The 17,221-nt window shown below is 42.7% G+C and overlaps 2 protein-coding genes across 4 annotated transcripts in view; one reads left to right on the forward strand and one right to left on the reverse strand.

Moving 5' to 3' along the window:
- LOC146380381 (SH2/SH3 adapter protein NCK1-like) overlaps positions 1-11,876 on the forward strand; it is a 28,074-nt gene extending 16,198 nt beyond the window's left edge. For all 3 annotated transcript variants that reach the window (XM_084939397.1, XM_084939398.1, XM_084939399.1), the window contains 2 exons: positions 6,932-7,683; positions 7,776-11,876. In XM_084939397.1, the coding sequence (XP_084795523.1) occupies positions 6,932-7,683; positions 7,776-7,976 (953 nt within the window). In that variant the 3' untranslated portion in view covers positions 7,977-11,876. The remainder of the gene's footprint in view (positions 1-6,931; positions 7,684-7,775) is intronic.
- Positions 11,877-12,807: 931 nt separating this feature from the next.
- On the reverse strand, positions 12,808-16,339 carry bdh1 (3-hydroxybutyrate dehydrogenase, type 1). The gene is made up of 5 exons (XM_084939400.1): positions 15,905-16,339; positions 15,479-15,589; positions 14,306-14,447; positions 14,065-14,217; positions 12,808-13,449 (listed from the first exon to the last, which is right to left on the reverse strand). The coding sequence occupies exons 1-5, from the start codon at positions 16,115-16,117 to the stop codon at positions 12,983-12,985; spliced, it is 1,086 nt and encodes a 361-aa protein (XP_084795526.1). The 5' UTR covers positions 16,118-16,339; the 3' UTR covers positions 12,808-12,982.
- Positions 16,340-17,221: the final 882 nt, after the last annotated feature.

The following is a 17,221-nucleotide window of genomic DNA, read 5'->3' on the forward strand; positions in this document are numbered from 1 at the left end:
GAGTTTTCTGCATTTCTAGTCTTCTTAAGCTGCTTTTAAAGCAAGTATGACTCATTTGTTGTTTTACAAGTTGTCCGGAAATGTTTTGTCTGAAGTTTGAGTGGCTTTTTTTTTTCCTCTCCTTCTTTCACTCTCGCGCTCTCTTTCTCTCTCTAGTTGTGCAGCGGCAATTGTCAAATCTTCTTTCTTTTTCATCTTCCCTTTGTGATTTCTCACACTGGTTAGTTTTATCTTCAAGTTAACCAAGTAAATGTGTCATAATTGGAGCTGGCGGAAACTGATTTCTGTGCTAACATGTTGTGCTGGTAAAGAGAGGGTGAAAGGGTGTCTTAACAGCTTTTGTGTGTGTGTGTGTGTGTGTGTGTGTGTGTGTGTGTGTGTGTGTGTGTGTGTGTGTGTGTGAGCAGCTGCAAAGACTGGGTGGATATGCTTTTGAAAAGCCTTCTGCTGAGCCGAAGCCTGTAATTGCCTCAGCAATCGTTCTCTGCCTCTTTCTGTTGAACACACATGCATACACACAGTAATCCCACTGCAGTTCTTTCTACTATTCGTCCCAGTGAGCTAGGTGTATTACTTTATCATGCTTGAAGACCCCTACCCTGTTTAGGAATATCTTAATATATAGCCAGTGTGTGTTTTCTCTTATGCTAACCTAAGGGTGCCCCCACTCATTCTAGGAGGGTCTCTTCCCCCACCGTCCACCCCACCTCCTGTCATGGGCTACAGTTGAAGGGACGCAGGGTGCTTATGTAGAACACTGTAGTCATTGTAGTCAAGAGGAGGAAGGGGTCTTTGCTGATTGATGGGACCCGGGTTCCCATCTCCCGCACCTCACTCGGTTATCAGAGGAATGTCGCTACATGGACAGCTCTGTGGGATGAGGATATTTTACAGCCACGCTGACACTTGTTTTCAAAAGGCTTCGGCACACACGCTCGCTGTAATCTCACCTTGTAACTGCTGAGTGATATCGCCTGTCTCTGTCTATCTTTCTGTGTGTGTGTGTGTGTGTGTGTGTGTGTGTCCACTGACTAGTCTGCTTGCTGTCTGAAGGATCCAGAGTGTGGGGATGAAAACAACACAGAGATGAGCTAACAAATGTTTTGCTTGTGTAAACTGAGAGCTGTTAGTCTCTCTCTCTGTCTCTCTCCCCTCCCTCTGTTTTCCTGTTTCTCAGCCTCCCCAGCGAGCGGAAACTCTAATTTGAGCCACATTTCTCTCTGAGCATTTGGAGAAGTGAAGCCAGAGAGGAAGCAAGAAGTTGGAAGGAAGTTGAATCATATGGGGGGGGAATCTATCTGTCGCACTTTCTGGCAGTCTCTGTCGCACGCTCCCTCATTTCAAAGTCCGGCTTTTCTCCAAAGCCACTGATCGCTCTTCCCTGACCAAAAAGGCAAAAGACGTAATCATAATTAGAAGTTTGGCAGGGGAGTTGTCAAGTTTACTCAGGCCTTCAGATGTTGTTCTCCTGTGAAAAGACATTTACTCGTCTTTGTTTTCCTGTATATTCTTCCATTAAGAATTGCTTAAGAGGAAGTGAGCAAGGGTCTGGACCTGCTGAACCATTGCCGACATTAACAACGCCCTCCCCCGCCTTGTCAATTGAATTATATTGTCTACTATAGATGATTGCTTTTATTATAGAATAATATACAGATTATTTTCCCAGTGAATAAACACAATTTGGTCTGTAGAGTACAGTCAAAAGATCCTGGACCTTCATGGTCACTTAAAGTGTTTGTTTATGATAATCCAAAACTCAGTTACTTGTGAGTTACTTATTTGGTTTAGTTAAAATGCAGGGGGGGGGTGGCACATAGAAAAAGTTTTGTTTTAGACTTTGCTGTAACTCAGCATCATTTTGACAAACTGGTGGCTGAAGGAATATAAATATTAGCTCTCAGTAGAGCGTCTCTTTGCCCCCCTGCTTGCTGCCCACAATTGAATATCTATTGTTTGTTTGTGCAGCATGCCAGTATCATGACACTCGTTGCTTTATTGGCGTGTCCAAATAGCAATCATGTAAAAGAAAGTGGTTATGGAAATCTTTTTCTTTTTTTTCTTTTTAATTGATCTGATGTGTTTGTATTGGGGGGGGAGCACACATGATTTACAGCATCAGCAAAATGCAATTTAAATTTAGGTCACCTGAGTAAAGGTGAAGAGAAAGTGAAAACGAGTTTTAAAGTTACTGTGCAGTTTTCTGTTTTGTTTTGGGGTTTTTTGTGATTACATATGTTAACCAAATAATTTTCCTGTAGCGCCTGACTGTAGCGGTGTGCTGTCCAGATGCGTAAAGAACAGAGGAGTATTTCTCTCTGAGCGCTGCTCTGTCACAGAGATCGATGGCTGCCTGCTTGCTTTTGATGTCTCGAACAGCTGAAGTTGAAAGAAGTTTGCACGTTTCCTGCGTTTCAACCGCGTTGGCAGCTTTATTGAAGCTGTAGTCTTAAAAGGTAGCCCCGGTCGTCTCCACTGAAGAACAGCCAACTCACTCTTGTGTGTCTTTCCTTTAGCTTGTTTGATTTTTGAACTACACATGGCTGTCATTATATTTGACACATAAACCATACGACTGAGCGTGGCTGTTTTGCGGTACATATATTGTCTGAGTTTGCATTGCTGTGAATCTATAGAGCACTTTCTGAGGCTCTGTGTTGTCACCACATGACATAAGTGTAGTTTGCGTGATAATTTAGGGAACATGAGCAGAAGTGCAGTTGAGAATATGACTGTGATTAGAGCAGGAGGACTCAAAATGCCAAAGCAGGAGTGTGTTCAGGCACTGTCAGACAGCCTGACGCGGGGTGTTGTCGTCCGCAGAGGAAGAATCGTGAAATGGAGGGAAGCCAGGAGGTCGAAAGGGTCCTAGCAGACAATGGGACAGCCAGCCAGCGTAGGGAGGCCACAGTTGAAAAACAAAACTAGTTCCTGTCTACCACTGGTAGCTGAGCAAACTCCCCAGCACTTTCTTCTCCTCCTGCTGAGTGTACCTCATCTATAAACCCCCAAAAAAGCAACTGTTTCAGAGGTGGTTACCAACTAAGTCACGGTCTTAATCATTGTTATTTACTGCCATCTGTTGCAATATGATTTCCTTCCTCTGTGTCCTCCTCTAAGGAAATGCACAGGAAAAAGCATGTGACGTCAAATGAGAGAAAAATTTCCAAAGCAAAGTTCTTTTTCATTTCTCTTGTTATCCTTTTTCTGGTAGCAGTAGAGTAACGGTGGGGTTTGTGGGTTTCTGGGGAAGCTGAAAATCCCACACTGCATGTACACATGCACCATGAGGGCAGAATTTTAGGTTAAGTTCAGGTGTCAGCAATGAGCGGAAACTGCTCTGTAGGTGGTGAGATGGTGTTTATTTTTAGCTTTCTACATTTAAATCTGCTTTTTTCAGTGTACATGTATCTGTAGCCAAAAACACCGTTTTCTTTTTGTAGGCCAGCTTGGACGTTGTCCCACGAGAAATAAAACCAATAGGTGTTTCAATAGGTTTGTTGGATTATTGCATAAAATATGGAGAATTAGTTTGTTTTCTTTGGCAAAATGGCATTTGTGTAAATGCTGTCACTAGAAAGAAAATCCAAATTTGAGGTCATAAACTCCACTGCAGCTGAATGACGGCACAATCGGTGAGGTCTTGTGTTCGAAGTGATTGTGTTAAATGGCTTTGAGACTTTCTGTAACCTCAATTAGCGACTCGTGAGTTCTAAAATATTTCATATAGTAAAACGGTTTGTCTGAAGCTTGCGGTAAACACAAGCCGTATTTCAGCAGTCATTGATTTTTCACAGGGAACCAGAGGTGAAAGCACTGACTTGTTTTGGGGTTTTAAGATTCATCGCTGCTTTACTCTGTCTCATGTCAGCAGTTGAAGGATTCTGCTTCTCGTCATGTGGGTCATTTTGTGGCAAAGGTTTCATTACTAGTTGTTGCAGTGGGCTGTTGGTCAGATGAAAGATTTCCAGCTTCAGCCCTCATATAATCCAGCAGTGCTTAACCTCAGACTGTCCTGTTACTGCCCTAACGTACGTCACTTATGTAATGTGTTACCATTACTTCATAAAAAAGACACTAAACCCAGCTACCTCTTATCTGTGCCATGATAATCTGGAATTTCTGCAGGTTTGAAAATGCCTCTACACACTTTGTTTGTTGTTTGTTTGCTGTTACCACCTGTACGTGCTTGTTACTGTGCCTTTACTACTCTGGACATACCTTGTTGAGTTCGACATAATAAAAGGTCCAGAGATTGTGCTCAGAGCCCTATTCTACACAGCCACGTACATTTTTGTAATCGACCTACAGCAGCATTATAGATGGGCCCTTAGAGAAGCAGGTGCCCTCAATAACAGCCTTTTGTCTTCTGGTATTGTCTACCTGTAGCCATACAGGCAAATCTGAACTTCCTACTACTACAGATTGAGCATCTAGTCAAATTTAGTGGCTCCGTGTTTTTTTTAATGCAAAGTGTTCAAGTGAGCGGAGCAGGAAGTGCCAAATAAAAACTGTGACAGGGACACTGATAAGGACTGTTGGCTGGCCAAAGAGATAAAAACTCAAAAATAAGTTGTCTCCGGTGTCAGTCGGAGGTAAAAGACGCATTATTTATACAGAGTTCACCTTTAACCTTTGTATGGAGCTAACTAGGCCATTTCCAACTGTGCAAAGGCACACCCCGGAGCCTGCACCTGCATAATCACTCTTTGTTTGTTTGTTTGTTTCCAAGAATTGCAGATGCTTTGGCTGTTGGAAATCTAGATTTTGGTCTGTGATGTTTATGCATATTTAAAAACGTAGACTAGTGGATTTATGCTGTGGAAACATTTGTTTTTTGTAAGAAAAAACAATTTTGTTGTTGTTGTTGTTGTTGTTTGACATTTTGCCTTCAAGTCCTAAAGACTGCACAGATGCATAACTAGCATCTGCGCAGCACTTAACCTCCACCTACAGACATCAGCTCTTAACACCCTGTCTGGAGTCTGTAGTTATGTACAGTGGTGTGACTAATAACAGGGTCTACCTGGAAGCAATTTGACGTTGGACTCTGAGCACTACCGTGAAATTTGTCTGCTCTCCTTGAGTCAGAGACACCTTTCAGTAGCAATTTATGTGTGGTAAAGGATATTCAGTATGGCGTTGTGACACATTAGTCACGTTCCCCACTCCGTCCTGGAGACTACACCCTGCCTTAGTATATAATTTCACCCAGCTGTCTTTTGATTGTGCAAGCAATAGCTTTGCAGACGTAATCAGGAATAGGGTCTCTCGTCTGCTTGCTCTATCTGATATCAGTGTCTGGTTAGTTTTAGCTTCAGTCTGGTTTACTGTCACATCATCGGTAAGAGCATAGATGTGTCATGATTACAGTAACGTCACGTGGGCTTTGTTTAAGTAGCAAAATGGCTGCCAGGTGGAAATTCTTGCCGATTGAAACAATTGCTGGGAAAAAGGTTCACGGGCATGGTGACTGTTCTACCGTTAGCCTCCGTTTGTTGCCCTTTTGCCAGTGGTCACCTATGGAAATGTGTGTGGGCTAGGTTGGCATCAAATACAGAAAGGAATAGCTAGTTTGCTGATAGCCCACAGTTGATAACACGTTGATGAATATGCTCCTTATCATCGCACACCGGTCAGATTGAGAGGGTGTTTGGAGAGTGATGGTGCTGGGTAGAGACTGGGAAGAGCACTCTAGAACAAGGAAGTCAAAAGCCTTTGATTGTATAGATAAAATACAGCCCAGTTTAATCTCAGCTGGGCCAGACTAGTAATATACATTGCAAAATGACCCATTAAAATATATATGACATGTTGCTTTTATATACATGTAAACAAGTACCAGTACATTCTGAAGACGATGACTTTCAGTTACACAAGATCACAAGTGGCCTACAGAGATTACTTTGGAAAAATAAGTACAATTTCTAACATGTTTTTAGTGCAAATGTATTCAAAGTGGATCCAGTGTGGAGTATTTAGAAAAAGCAATAGTATTTGTTTTAATTTTTTTAACTTTGAGATTAAGATTTTTTTTCTTTGCAGTTGCAGTGTAGAAAGATCTTTAACTTTCTGTTCTATTGTTTATCTGTCCTCACATGACATACAGCATTGCATTGAATTTTTATTTTTATTTTTACCTTCCTCATGAATTCTTTGCAGTGCTCACAGTTCGCAGAATTGTTACCTGCCCTGTGCGTCATATTTCTGATGCTCCTGCTGAGTTTTTTTTTTTTTCTTGTATCAGGCTGCAGGTGATTAGTTCAATGTGATTAGCTGCAATGAAATAGTATTAGTTGTTGTTTTGTTTTTTTTAACCACTGTTGGGTAGCAGCAGTTTACTTTCTTTCTAGTTTCCACAGAGTTTATAGGTCCATGCCAAAACAAGTTTTCATCCCACTCACTTTTTTTCCCCCAGCACACCAGCATTGCATTTTTTTTCCTTGTTTCCTCAGCACCTAGGCCTAATCCCCAAGAATGTATTTGGATTTGGACTGTGGAGCGGGGGGTTAGGGGAATGTAATGTTGAAAAGGAATGATGTTTAGCCCTGCTTACCCACCCACTCACCCACCCAGCCCATAATGCTTATTATTGCTCCCTGGTATTTGTCTGGGATTTTTTCTTCCTGCCTTAAATTTTCATGTTTATAATGGGAAGTGTGTGCAGTTTTGGTTTTTTGTGTTTGTTTTTTTTAAATTCCAGACTTGTTCCTCACCATTATGGGGAAAATAAAATTCCAAAGAGCTGGCCTTTTTTGTTTTAATTGAAATGATGACTTTTAAATTTGAATGTAGACAAATAAGCATGTCTCAGCTGCTTTTCAGATTCTGATCGAATTCACTGGGTTCAATTTTAATATGAATGACGATAATGATTCCCCTGCAAACGCCAACATCTTTACTATATTCGTCATATTTTTTTTTTTTTTAGGAATTGGGAAAGTGAAGAGCAGAAAGGGGGGTATGAGAGATCCAGCCCCTAATGCTGACCCAGATATGAATGCAGATAACGGAGAGAGGCTGTATGACCTCAACCTTCCCGCCCTGGTCAAGTTCAGCTACACAGCAGAGCGTGAGGATGAGCTGTCTCTGGTGAAGGGAACACGTGTGGTGGTGATGGAGAAGTGCAGCGACGGCTGGTGGCGCGGTAGCTACAACGGACGGTCAGGCTGGTTTCCGTCCAACTATGTGACGGAGGACGTGGATGGGACGGCGGGGGGAGGGGGCATGGGCGGACTCGACCCTGCCGGATCGCTGACAGAGAAACTGGCTGCGGTGGTGAACATCACAGCGAACGGAAACAGAGTGCTGCACACAGTTCAGGCGCTCTACCCGTTCAGCTCAGGCAACGACGAGGAACTGAACTTTGAGAAGGGCGAGGTAATGGAGGTGGTGGAGAAGCCCGAGAATGACCCGGAGTGGTGGAAGTGCCGCAAAGCGGATGGACAGCTGGGCTTGGTGCCCAAGAACTACGTCACTGTGCTGGACTCCACCTCCCATAAACCGCAAGCGGGGCTCGCTGGGCCGCCCACACCCGAGTGCGACTACATCTTGCCATCAGGCAGCGGGCGCTTTGCGGGGAAGGAGTGGTACTACGGAAAGGTGACGCGCCACCAGGCAGAGGTGGCGCTCAATCAAAGAGGCACAGAGGGAGACTTCCTCATCCGAGACAGCGAGTCATCGGTCAGTAGCCTCCACCTTCTCCTTGGTTTATCTTGTTATGTGTCGGTGCTTTGAAACACTGTTAGTAACCCCGGTTCTCTTTTCATTTTTAGCCAAACGACTTTTCCATCTCCCTGAAGGCACAGAGCAAGAACAAGCATTTCAAAGTGCAGCTGAAGGAAAACCTTTACTGCATCGGACAGCGCAAGTTCAACTCTATGGAAGAGCTTGTTGAACACTACAAAAAGGCCCCCATCTTCACCAGTGAGCAGGGAGACAAACTGTACCTGATTAAAGCCCTGGCTGCTTCCTGATCCATCTGTCTCACACAGTGATGCACGCACACACACACACACACACCTCTACACATTATTTGTCATCAACATATAATACAGATACTTACACGAGAACACACACTAACATTTCAGCTCCAAGCCTGAAGACTTAACACATCATCAGGACTTAAATGATATGTGATTTGTCACAGATTTGTGAGCATTCCAAGAGGAGGTGTGGGGTAAAAAAGCATGGGAGAGACATTGAGGAGGGAGACGGCAAGAAGGTGGACTCCTGAGAGTAACTACAGACCTCTTGGTTGCCTATTTTAAATTATCCAGATGTGTTCGATCATAGGCAATGCCATGGTTATTTCCACCTTGATATCTATTGCATTTAGTTTTCTTTTCCTTTTTTGTTGTTGTTGATGTTGTTGATAATATATAATCTTTTTAACGGTTTCTTTTAAAAATGTGATTTGTTTTTTTTTTTAACTTTACACATTATACAACCAACACCTGACTGAGGCATTTTCTTTCAGATGTTAGCGAACTCGAGAGCCGAGCCGAGCCTATAGGTCTACATTTCAGCTTATTTCTTTTTGTCTGTCTTAAGGCGCTGTTTGTGGCTGTGGACAAACTAATACACAACTTCTGCTAATCCCGAATAAAAATGAAGTGACCAAAATATATTTATTGATACAATTCTGTAATGATCAATGTTGTAGAGATTGGAATATCACACTGTGCATTTTCTTTTTTTTTTTTTTTTTTTTTTTTTTAAGGATTTCAAGGTTTCCTCTTATTGTAAAAGGTCAAACTCTCTATATAGTGGTCTTCCTTTGTACAACAGTATTGCTTGTCTCACATATTGCTGTATCTGTATCACGTGAATGTTACAAAACCAAGGCAGCGTAGATAGGGATTTTAAATCCTCTAACTTTGCATGGACGCGCACAAACCGAATAGTGTCCTAACACCTTCCGCCTAGCTCTGACAGGAGAGGGAGAGACAGTCCACGGGGTGACGGGGAGTTTATCTTTGCATATAAAGGTCATGTGAAGACTCAAAGCATTTTTCCCTCCTGGGTCTCTCCTCCACCCCCGGTCCAGTGTGTGGGTGACAGCAGATGTGTCTTCAGTGTTGCCAAAGGGGATGGAGATGGACGGCAGTGAGGTGAGCCAGGGTGAGCTGCGCGGCTTCCAAAAATATATACAGTGCTGGTTTGCCGGAGCTCTGAGGAGAAATGGAGGGCTGGGAGGGATGATGTCACTGCTCCCTGAATTGGTGATCACTGGAGGGAATGGAGGAGTTGAGGGTTACCCAGGGGTCGCGTTTGTGTGGTTGCAAAGCGTACACGTCGAGCTTAAGCCAGCACTGGGGTTGTCGGAGAACAATTCCTTATGCTGGAGAAATGATAAAGAAAGTGCTTGTTTTCTTTTGATTAATGTATCCTAAGAGCTGCTTTAAATGTACGTGCAGTCAAACTTTGGGACGTTAAGCTGGTTTTACCAAATGTATGTTCAATGTCCGTATGTCTGAATGCTTTCAGCAGCACACATGGTTTATATTTACAGTGAAGGACTTCTAGTGAATGGCTGTTTTTGAGTGAAAGTGGACCAAGTAGTTGTTGAATGTTTTGCGCCAGCTAGTGCCGCTACGTGCTGCCTGCAATCAAAGCTGCAGCAGTGTTGGCGGGGAGCCGCTTCAGCAGTGTGCTCCGGGAGACGCCGATCACGATGATGATGATCACGATGCCTGCGATGATGAGTTCTCCAGCTGTGGCCAGTTGGACCCGAGTACAGGGAGAGAGAGGAAGGAGGAGGAAAGGGGGAATACGGACATTTAAAAGAAAAAAAGAGGTGAATCAGGAGCAAAGGAGCAGACTGAGACTTTTTTCCATTGGATAAGAGTATCTGGAATCGCACACCCAGGCAGGAAAATTGTTGCTATATCATAGCAGAGACTAAAGGAGTTGAGATGGGAGGGTTCTGGAGGTCTAGTTAATTCAAGCATGAAAAAAAAAATTCAGTCATGCCACAAAGAACACAAAACATGGGTGTGAACCTTTTTTTTCCCTCCCTCCATTCCCCAGGTGATTGACTGAGCTATTCATACAGAGAGCTGTGAGCAGACTTTCCTCTGTCCTGGACTTGTATAAGATGAATTATAAACAGTGAAACAATCGGCTTTCAGTTTGGTTTATGATGGGTGAAAAGTGCAAGCGCCAATTTTAAACCTGCACTGCACCACTTGAAATCTGAATTGAAGTCGGATTATGTCTTATTTAAACGTTTAAGGCGGGAAAAGAAAAAAAACATTCCAGGAGTGCACGGCTACTGGAGGGATTTCTGAATGTGTGGTTTAAAGTGTCAGCATGGCTTGAGTGATTTTGGTTTTTTGGGTCCCAAACTATTTTTATGTCATGATGTTAAAGGGACAATTAGTGCCTGTTTGTGCTTCATTTTCAGTCACTAGATCAGTATGTGGGTCATATGAATTCTGTCACATTTCCTTTATTACACCCAGATCAGTGGCTGTTTGTCGTACAGCTGCCGTTTTGCTCCACGTGAAACAGCATTTCCCTACACTTTCAGTTCTGTAAGCATCCTGCAATATTACGCAACGCCAACGCAACGTGCCCCAGTTTGAAGAATTGAGGAAGGGATTTAAAAATGTGCCTTCACAATTTTTTTTTTTTTTTTTTTTTTTTTTTTTTGTCTACCAAAGGTTTAGTAACCGCTCCCCCCCCCAAACCTTCTTTTATTCTTATGTCTTTATCCTGTGCTTCCCACTTCTCCGCTGCGACGTATTTGGTTAAAGCTTTGCATGCGCGTCAGTTAAGTGATTAGTGAGCGATGTTTTGGGATGTCCTTCCTTATAGGGAAGAGCATTTCCTGGTGACGCGGGCTGAAAATGTCATTGTCTGACTTTTTTTTTTTTTTCTTTCTTTTTAAATCTCCTGCATAAAATGCCCATTAGTTGATATTGTGTGTAGTTTCAAGTGACCTTACCGTAGCTGATTTTAATCAAGTATAACATAAGTGAATGCCTACATTGTACAGTATGAAACTATGTGCTGATGTTCATTCAGAAACGTAACACCAGGTGTGATGTAATCATGACCTGAATCTCCATGTATGAGCACCTCAAGTAACGGTATCACATTATTGTTGGTTGTGAGAAACTGTCACGGTTTCTAAGGATATAGTTTGTTTTTTTAATGTCTGTATGTAAAACTAGTGTTAAGACATCCACTTTTCCAGTTTAGCCACTTAAATATGGTAAAAAAAGCAAAAAAATCCTGAGTACCTAAATGTTGTACTTGATATTCCAACGCAGAACTACAGTATCTCCATGCTTAGATATCGTTAATGGGATCTTTCTCACTTTACAAGAATGGAGGCCGCATGAGCAGAGCCTCGGAGCTGTACAGAAAATGGTTTGAAATCTGCAGAAAAAGAAACACTGAAGTCAGTTGTGACTGATATTATCAAGAGAGAGTCTATCAAACTATTAAAGATGGAAAACTACAGCGCAGCAGAAGCTTCTTCCTGACTGCTCAACTAGCCTGAGATCTTTTTTTTTTTTTTTTTTTTTTTGAATTATTATTATTATTTTCATGGATTTCTTGATAATATTCAGAACAAGTGCTCTGGTGTTAAATCTTTGGTGCTTTGTGCTGCTTACATTTCTATGGTGGTCTTTAACTCACAATGCTTTTTTTTTTTTTTTTTTTTTTTTTTTCTTCCCCCTCTTTTTCTTTCCCTCCCCCTCCCTGTACGAGAGTGAAGAAAACGGATGATAAAGGCAGTGCTGTGAAAATTTAATGTCATGCTCTTAATACTGTTTTTATGGAGGGGAGATTGTCTTCAGGTGTAATAATTTAGAAGAGTCTATTAGAGTGTTCAAAAGACGTAATAAACAGCATAAAAATGATCGCGTCTGTTTTTAATCTTGTCGTTTGCTCAGTCTGGGACAAAACAGGTGATGTATGAAGCCACAAACTGTATGACCCTAACCCAGTGCAGTGTGGTTACAGCTTAAATGGCAGTACACTATTGCATGAGGAAAGCTGTGGGATTTTTAAATGATTCATTCCTGCCACCTGGTGGCCTTTAGTAACATTACATTTACTAGTCCTAACAACCCAAACCAATATTAAAAGAAACTCTTTCGTACTTATTTGGGTGGGGGTGGGAATAAAAGGACACCATGCTTGTAATATTTTAAAATATAATACTCTTTATTTGGATCATTCCATATACAAAATACTTTGTCATCAGAGAGGGGAGGGGAGGTTACAAGGGGGGGGACTTTTTCAGTCAAGCGTACCCATTTATCACATCAAAAGACCTCGGTGCTGACGTGCTCCAAAACCCCTTCACGCAGGATGGTTTGGAGCACGAGAGACAAAGTGTGATTGTGCTGTTGTTACGCAACGTTGGACCGAGCCGGGCCAAAATCTCACCATGGTCCTAGAGTAGCTGACCCTGGTTTTTTCCACTGTCTGCTATAGAAGAGCAGCAGGAGCTTTCTCCTGAGCCAGCGTTGGTCCTCGTGCCAATGGGGTGGCCCCACAAGATTCCCATAGGGCAAAACGTTACAAGTATTTGGGAAAAAATATTTAGAGCTAGAAGGAGAAACTATTTTTTAAAAAGATTTTTTACCACAGCACGGGATAAGGATGCAGCGCTTATAGCTATGAGTAGATTTTGGCTCTGCTGATACCAAACAAAGTAGTTACTACTCAACAGAGAATATCTGCATAGATAAAGTTATGCTTCTTGACAGACACATGAAAAGCAAAGTGCAGTAATTTACTTACAATTTACAAAACCTTTTTTTTTTTTATATATATATATATATATATATATATATATATATATTGTTAAGGCTTGATTGATCATTAGATGATTTCAAGTGCTGAGGGCCAAATGGCAGGAACCCCACTTAGTCTGTAGATCTGTGTAACTGCTACTTAGCTGAAGAATATCACACTATCTGATTCTCAGGGTGAGCTAAACACAGGAACGGCTTCTCTTCTAGAAGTAAAGGAGGTCAGATATGGCACCCGGCAGGTGGGTCATCACCTGCATTCTGATCCACCAGTGCGGCTCCATGGGGCTGTAGCGCGTGTGAGGACGCTTAGACATGATGGCGTCGGTGATGTCATCCAGCACGGAGACCATATCCTTCTGCCCGCTGCTGCAGTAAGAGCGCATCAGAGCCATGTTCTGCTCAAAGTGGGTCTTCCCATAATCCTCCTTCACCTCCGAGGGCGCCTCGCTCCAGAGCTTATTGGCCGTGGTAGCCACGATGTCGCGGGTCAAGATGCCAGTGGCCACAATGAAGTTGCCCGGTTCGATTACGGACACTTTTACGCCCCACGCTTTCATCTCGTAGCGGAGGCAGTCAGAAAAGGCTTCCACGGCGTATTTGGAAATGCAGTACGGTGACCTCATGATGTTGCCCATCCTTCCATACATGCTGGCCATGTTCACGACACGGCCTGTGGTCAAGAGATACAAGGGGACAGATTTTAGACTCTCCAAATAAATGCATCATAATTTAAAAGTGAATTAAGAGCCTTTAGTGCACTTTTAAAGCTGCTAAGCTTGCAGGTCCAGAGTTCAGATGTCTTTAGGAACATTTCTTGGCTATTTGCTTAGCTCAGCAAATAACGGCCCCTCACTGATTCTTGAAGAGTCACTCATAACACACTTGTTAACAGAGCTGCTGTTCTGTTAGTGTCTACAAAGTTTTCTTTTTTCTTCAGCACAACTTTGATAACACTGTTTTTTGCTTTACTTCGAAACACAATTTATTCCTATTTTATAGTAATGTTTTTATATATTTATTCATTTATAATTGTGCTTCTTAATACTTGAAACCCCTTTCAGGAATGTTCAGTGAAAATATGCTTATCAGCATTGAAGGGTTTATATAACAAAGGTTATATAATGTGTTAATATGTTCTTTCACTTCCAGCCTTGTTTGAATTCACAGCTCACTCAAAGGCGGATGTATCTTTCAGGTTTTTGCACTTTGGCGCCGTTATTTTGGACACTGTGTAACTGATTCCTGTTTATATGTCACAGAGTGGAGGAAAAAAAACGCAGCTTACCCTTCGCCCTGCGGATTAACGGCAAAACAGCTTTAGTAACCCTGATGGTGCCCCACAAGTTGACCTCTGACACGTGCTTGTAGGTGTCCATGGAGGTAAATTCGACCTCTCCAAACGTTGACACACCAGCATTATTCACTACAGCCCAGAGAACTGGGCAGCAGAAAGTCAGAGAGAATGAAATGTATGAGTAAAGTCGACTTCTTTTATGTGGGATCTATTTGATTACCGAGCGACCTACCCGCTTCAGATTCACCCAGGATCTCTTTGATGTGGTCCACTGCCTTGTTCACCTGCTCTTCATTGCACACGTCCAGCTGCACGACCTTCATTCGATCTGAATGAAGTTCCTCAAGCTCCTTTGCACCATCTACACTTTTATCCTGTAAGCAGGGACATTAGTTAAACTCACGGCCTTAGCATAAGAGGTCTCAGTTCAATCAGCTTCAGTGCTTTTAACAAGAGCAAGAGCATCAAAACCTTTTTGTGCCTTCAGTATAAACGTTTTTTCCAGTTCTTGGCGGACAGGAATGGTACCTGGTTTGGCTTTCTGCTGCTGTAGCCCATCTGTTTCAAGGTATGACAAACTGTACAAGCAGAGATGCTCTTCTGCATACCTTGGTTGTGACAAGTGAATATCTGGGTTACTGTTGCCTGGGTTACTGTCAGCTCAAAGAATTATTATCTGTTTGTTAGGCACAAGTGAAAACTAAACGTGGCAAAGAGCCCTGAAGGTACGAAATAAGATCCTTAAGCAAAAATAAAGGTCAGCAGAGTCATTTATTGAAGAGCCCATTACTGATCCATTTTGGTTTTTAATTTTCTACTAGAACGCTAACATGCTGTTGCTGACATGCCATTTTACACTGTACTGTTATGCTTATCATTCTTGTACTTGATGTTATCATCTGCTCGTTTGTTCCTTAAGTAAATCACTTTGTGCCACACATGTAAAACAATGCTCTGTGGATGGTTTATTATTATTATTTTACTCATCCCACAAAAGTTCAGAGGTCACAACTAAAGAAGCGCCCATTTTTTCAAAGGCTGAATTTGCCGACATCTGTTGCTGTGAAACAGCCGTTTTTACAGCTTTTGAGATAAGCTTAGGGTATCTTATCTTAAAAGCACATGTTTCAATCGGTTTTTTTTAACTCAGGAAGCAGAGTGGAGGTCGGGCTGAAAAAGGTGTATTTACAGTGTGAAAACAGGTCTCCCGAAGGACATAGGTAGGGAATGATCATTCTGATTTTCATGTGGGTGGGATTTGTGGCCATGTTGTTCTTGATTTCCAGCTAAGCTGTGCAATCGATACCACATCTTCCTCGGAATGGGAGATTTTCTGGAAAACGTTTTGCTCACTTCCTGTTTGCAAATCAGGGGAAAATGCAGACTCGATGAGCAACATCCTTACCTTGAGAAGACATCCGGCAAAGACTGTAAAGCCAAGTTTGTGCAGATGTTTGGCGAGAGCGTAACCAAATCCAGTGTCACAGCCTGTAATAAGCACGGCTTTCCCTTTCACCTACAGAGATGGGCACAGTACAGTTTCCCCCAAAACACACAATTAACATTATATGCAAATTAGAGAAAAAATGCTTACAAAAACACTCATATTTCCAAGTGAACGCAAACTCTCTGTACAGTTTGTTACAGTATAAACAAAAACTTATATTGCCCACCCCACATTACTGTAGCGCATCTTGTAAAGGATTTTCTGCGAGTTACAAGCCTTAATTTTGCATTTTACAATGTTTCACTGACATCTGTGTTCCATTTCAATGTTTTGCATGATAAAATGCAAACCAGCGATTAATCCCCGTGTTTGTTGTGACATTACCTCCACCAGTCCTCTTGGAATTCGAGGCGTCGCCACGTACAGCACAAAAACTGCGTACAGTGCAACTATGCACTCGGTCACGCTCGTCTCTGGCAACCCCAGCATCCTCATGAACGCGTTCAGCAGAGCAGGGAGTCCAAAACCCAGCACCACCGTGAGGAAAACCGAAAGAGCCACCAGGAGTACCGCTCGGAGCGCGGGCAGCGAGGCCATCTTGACGGAATGGCGTGTTTGCTTTCCTGGCGTAGCGGTCCGCTTTACAGCGGTCACCACGGGCGGGCGGCACGCCCCCTGTATCACTGCAGCGACATGCCAAGGGATAGGGAAGTCCCCTGTTGTAATGTGTAACCGCAAAAGTAGCCGCAAAGCATCCGGTTGCAGGTTAAAATCGTGTTTTCGGCTAACCGACGTCGCTAAGTAACCATTATATCGTGTGGTGTCGTGTGGCGAGCTGATAAGTGTCGCTCGAACCAACTTCGGGCCGAGATCCACGAACAAGCCCCCGACTTAAGCACTGTCCAGCCATTATGTATCAGGAGTAAACTCTCACTGCAAAGTCACCATGAGGTGTGTTTTTTATGCTTTACGTTAATATTTTACATGTCAATGCTCCGTTTCTAAAAACAGGACACTTATTTGGCTATCATCGGGATTGAGACGGAACCGGAAGTAACACGGAGGGAAGTTTCTTGACATAAAACACATTTGCTTTGAAGAGATTTCTCCCTCGCTTAATAAAGGTATATAAAAAGACTCGTTTATCATTACACATTAATGAGCGAGCACACTTTGAAGCCTGGGTATATTCTCATTTAGCATGGCCTCGCTTACCAAATCGTTGATATTGGACTTCTCGAAAGCAAGAGCTAAAGTAGTTGTTGGGTTATTTTGTTTATTAATATGCACAAAAGGGGGGGGGGGGGGCGGGGGCAGCCTTGTACTGGACTATTTTCGGGGGAATTTTTTTCATTCAAGAATGGAAACGGCACCTAACTCAAAGGATGAGGCAGTGATGTCTCTACAACTAAGAGACAACTTATCATAGAAGTATGCATGTATAAGTACTCAAAGCACTTCACACAACTTGCCCCATTCACCCACTCGCACAAGCACTTTTTTCTAAGCTGTTTCTGTTTAAGTGCTTTTTATCTCTCATCCACACACTTTCAGCAACTTGGGGTTAGTATTTTGCCCAAGGATATTTAGCATGCAGCCTGGAGCAGACGGAGATTAAACCACCAACCTTCAGATTAGTAGGTGACCTGCGCTACAGCCACCCCATAAAAACAAATCCTTTATTCACATTTATGTAGTTGG

Source organism: Perissodus microlepis, chromosome 9, assembly GCF_051167445.1.
Source record: "Perissodus microlepis isolate ML-2025 ecotype Zambia chromosome 9, ASM5116744v1, whole genome shotgun sequence".
In the NCBI taxonomy this organism is placed as follows: domain Eukaryota; kingdom Metazoa; phylum Chordata; class Actinopteri; order Cichliformes; family Cichlidae; genus Perissodus; species Perissodus microlepis.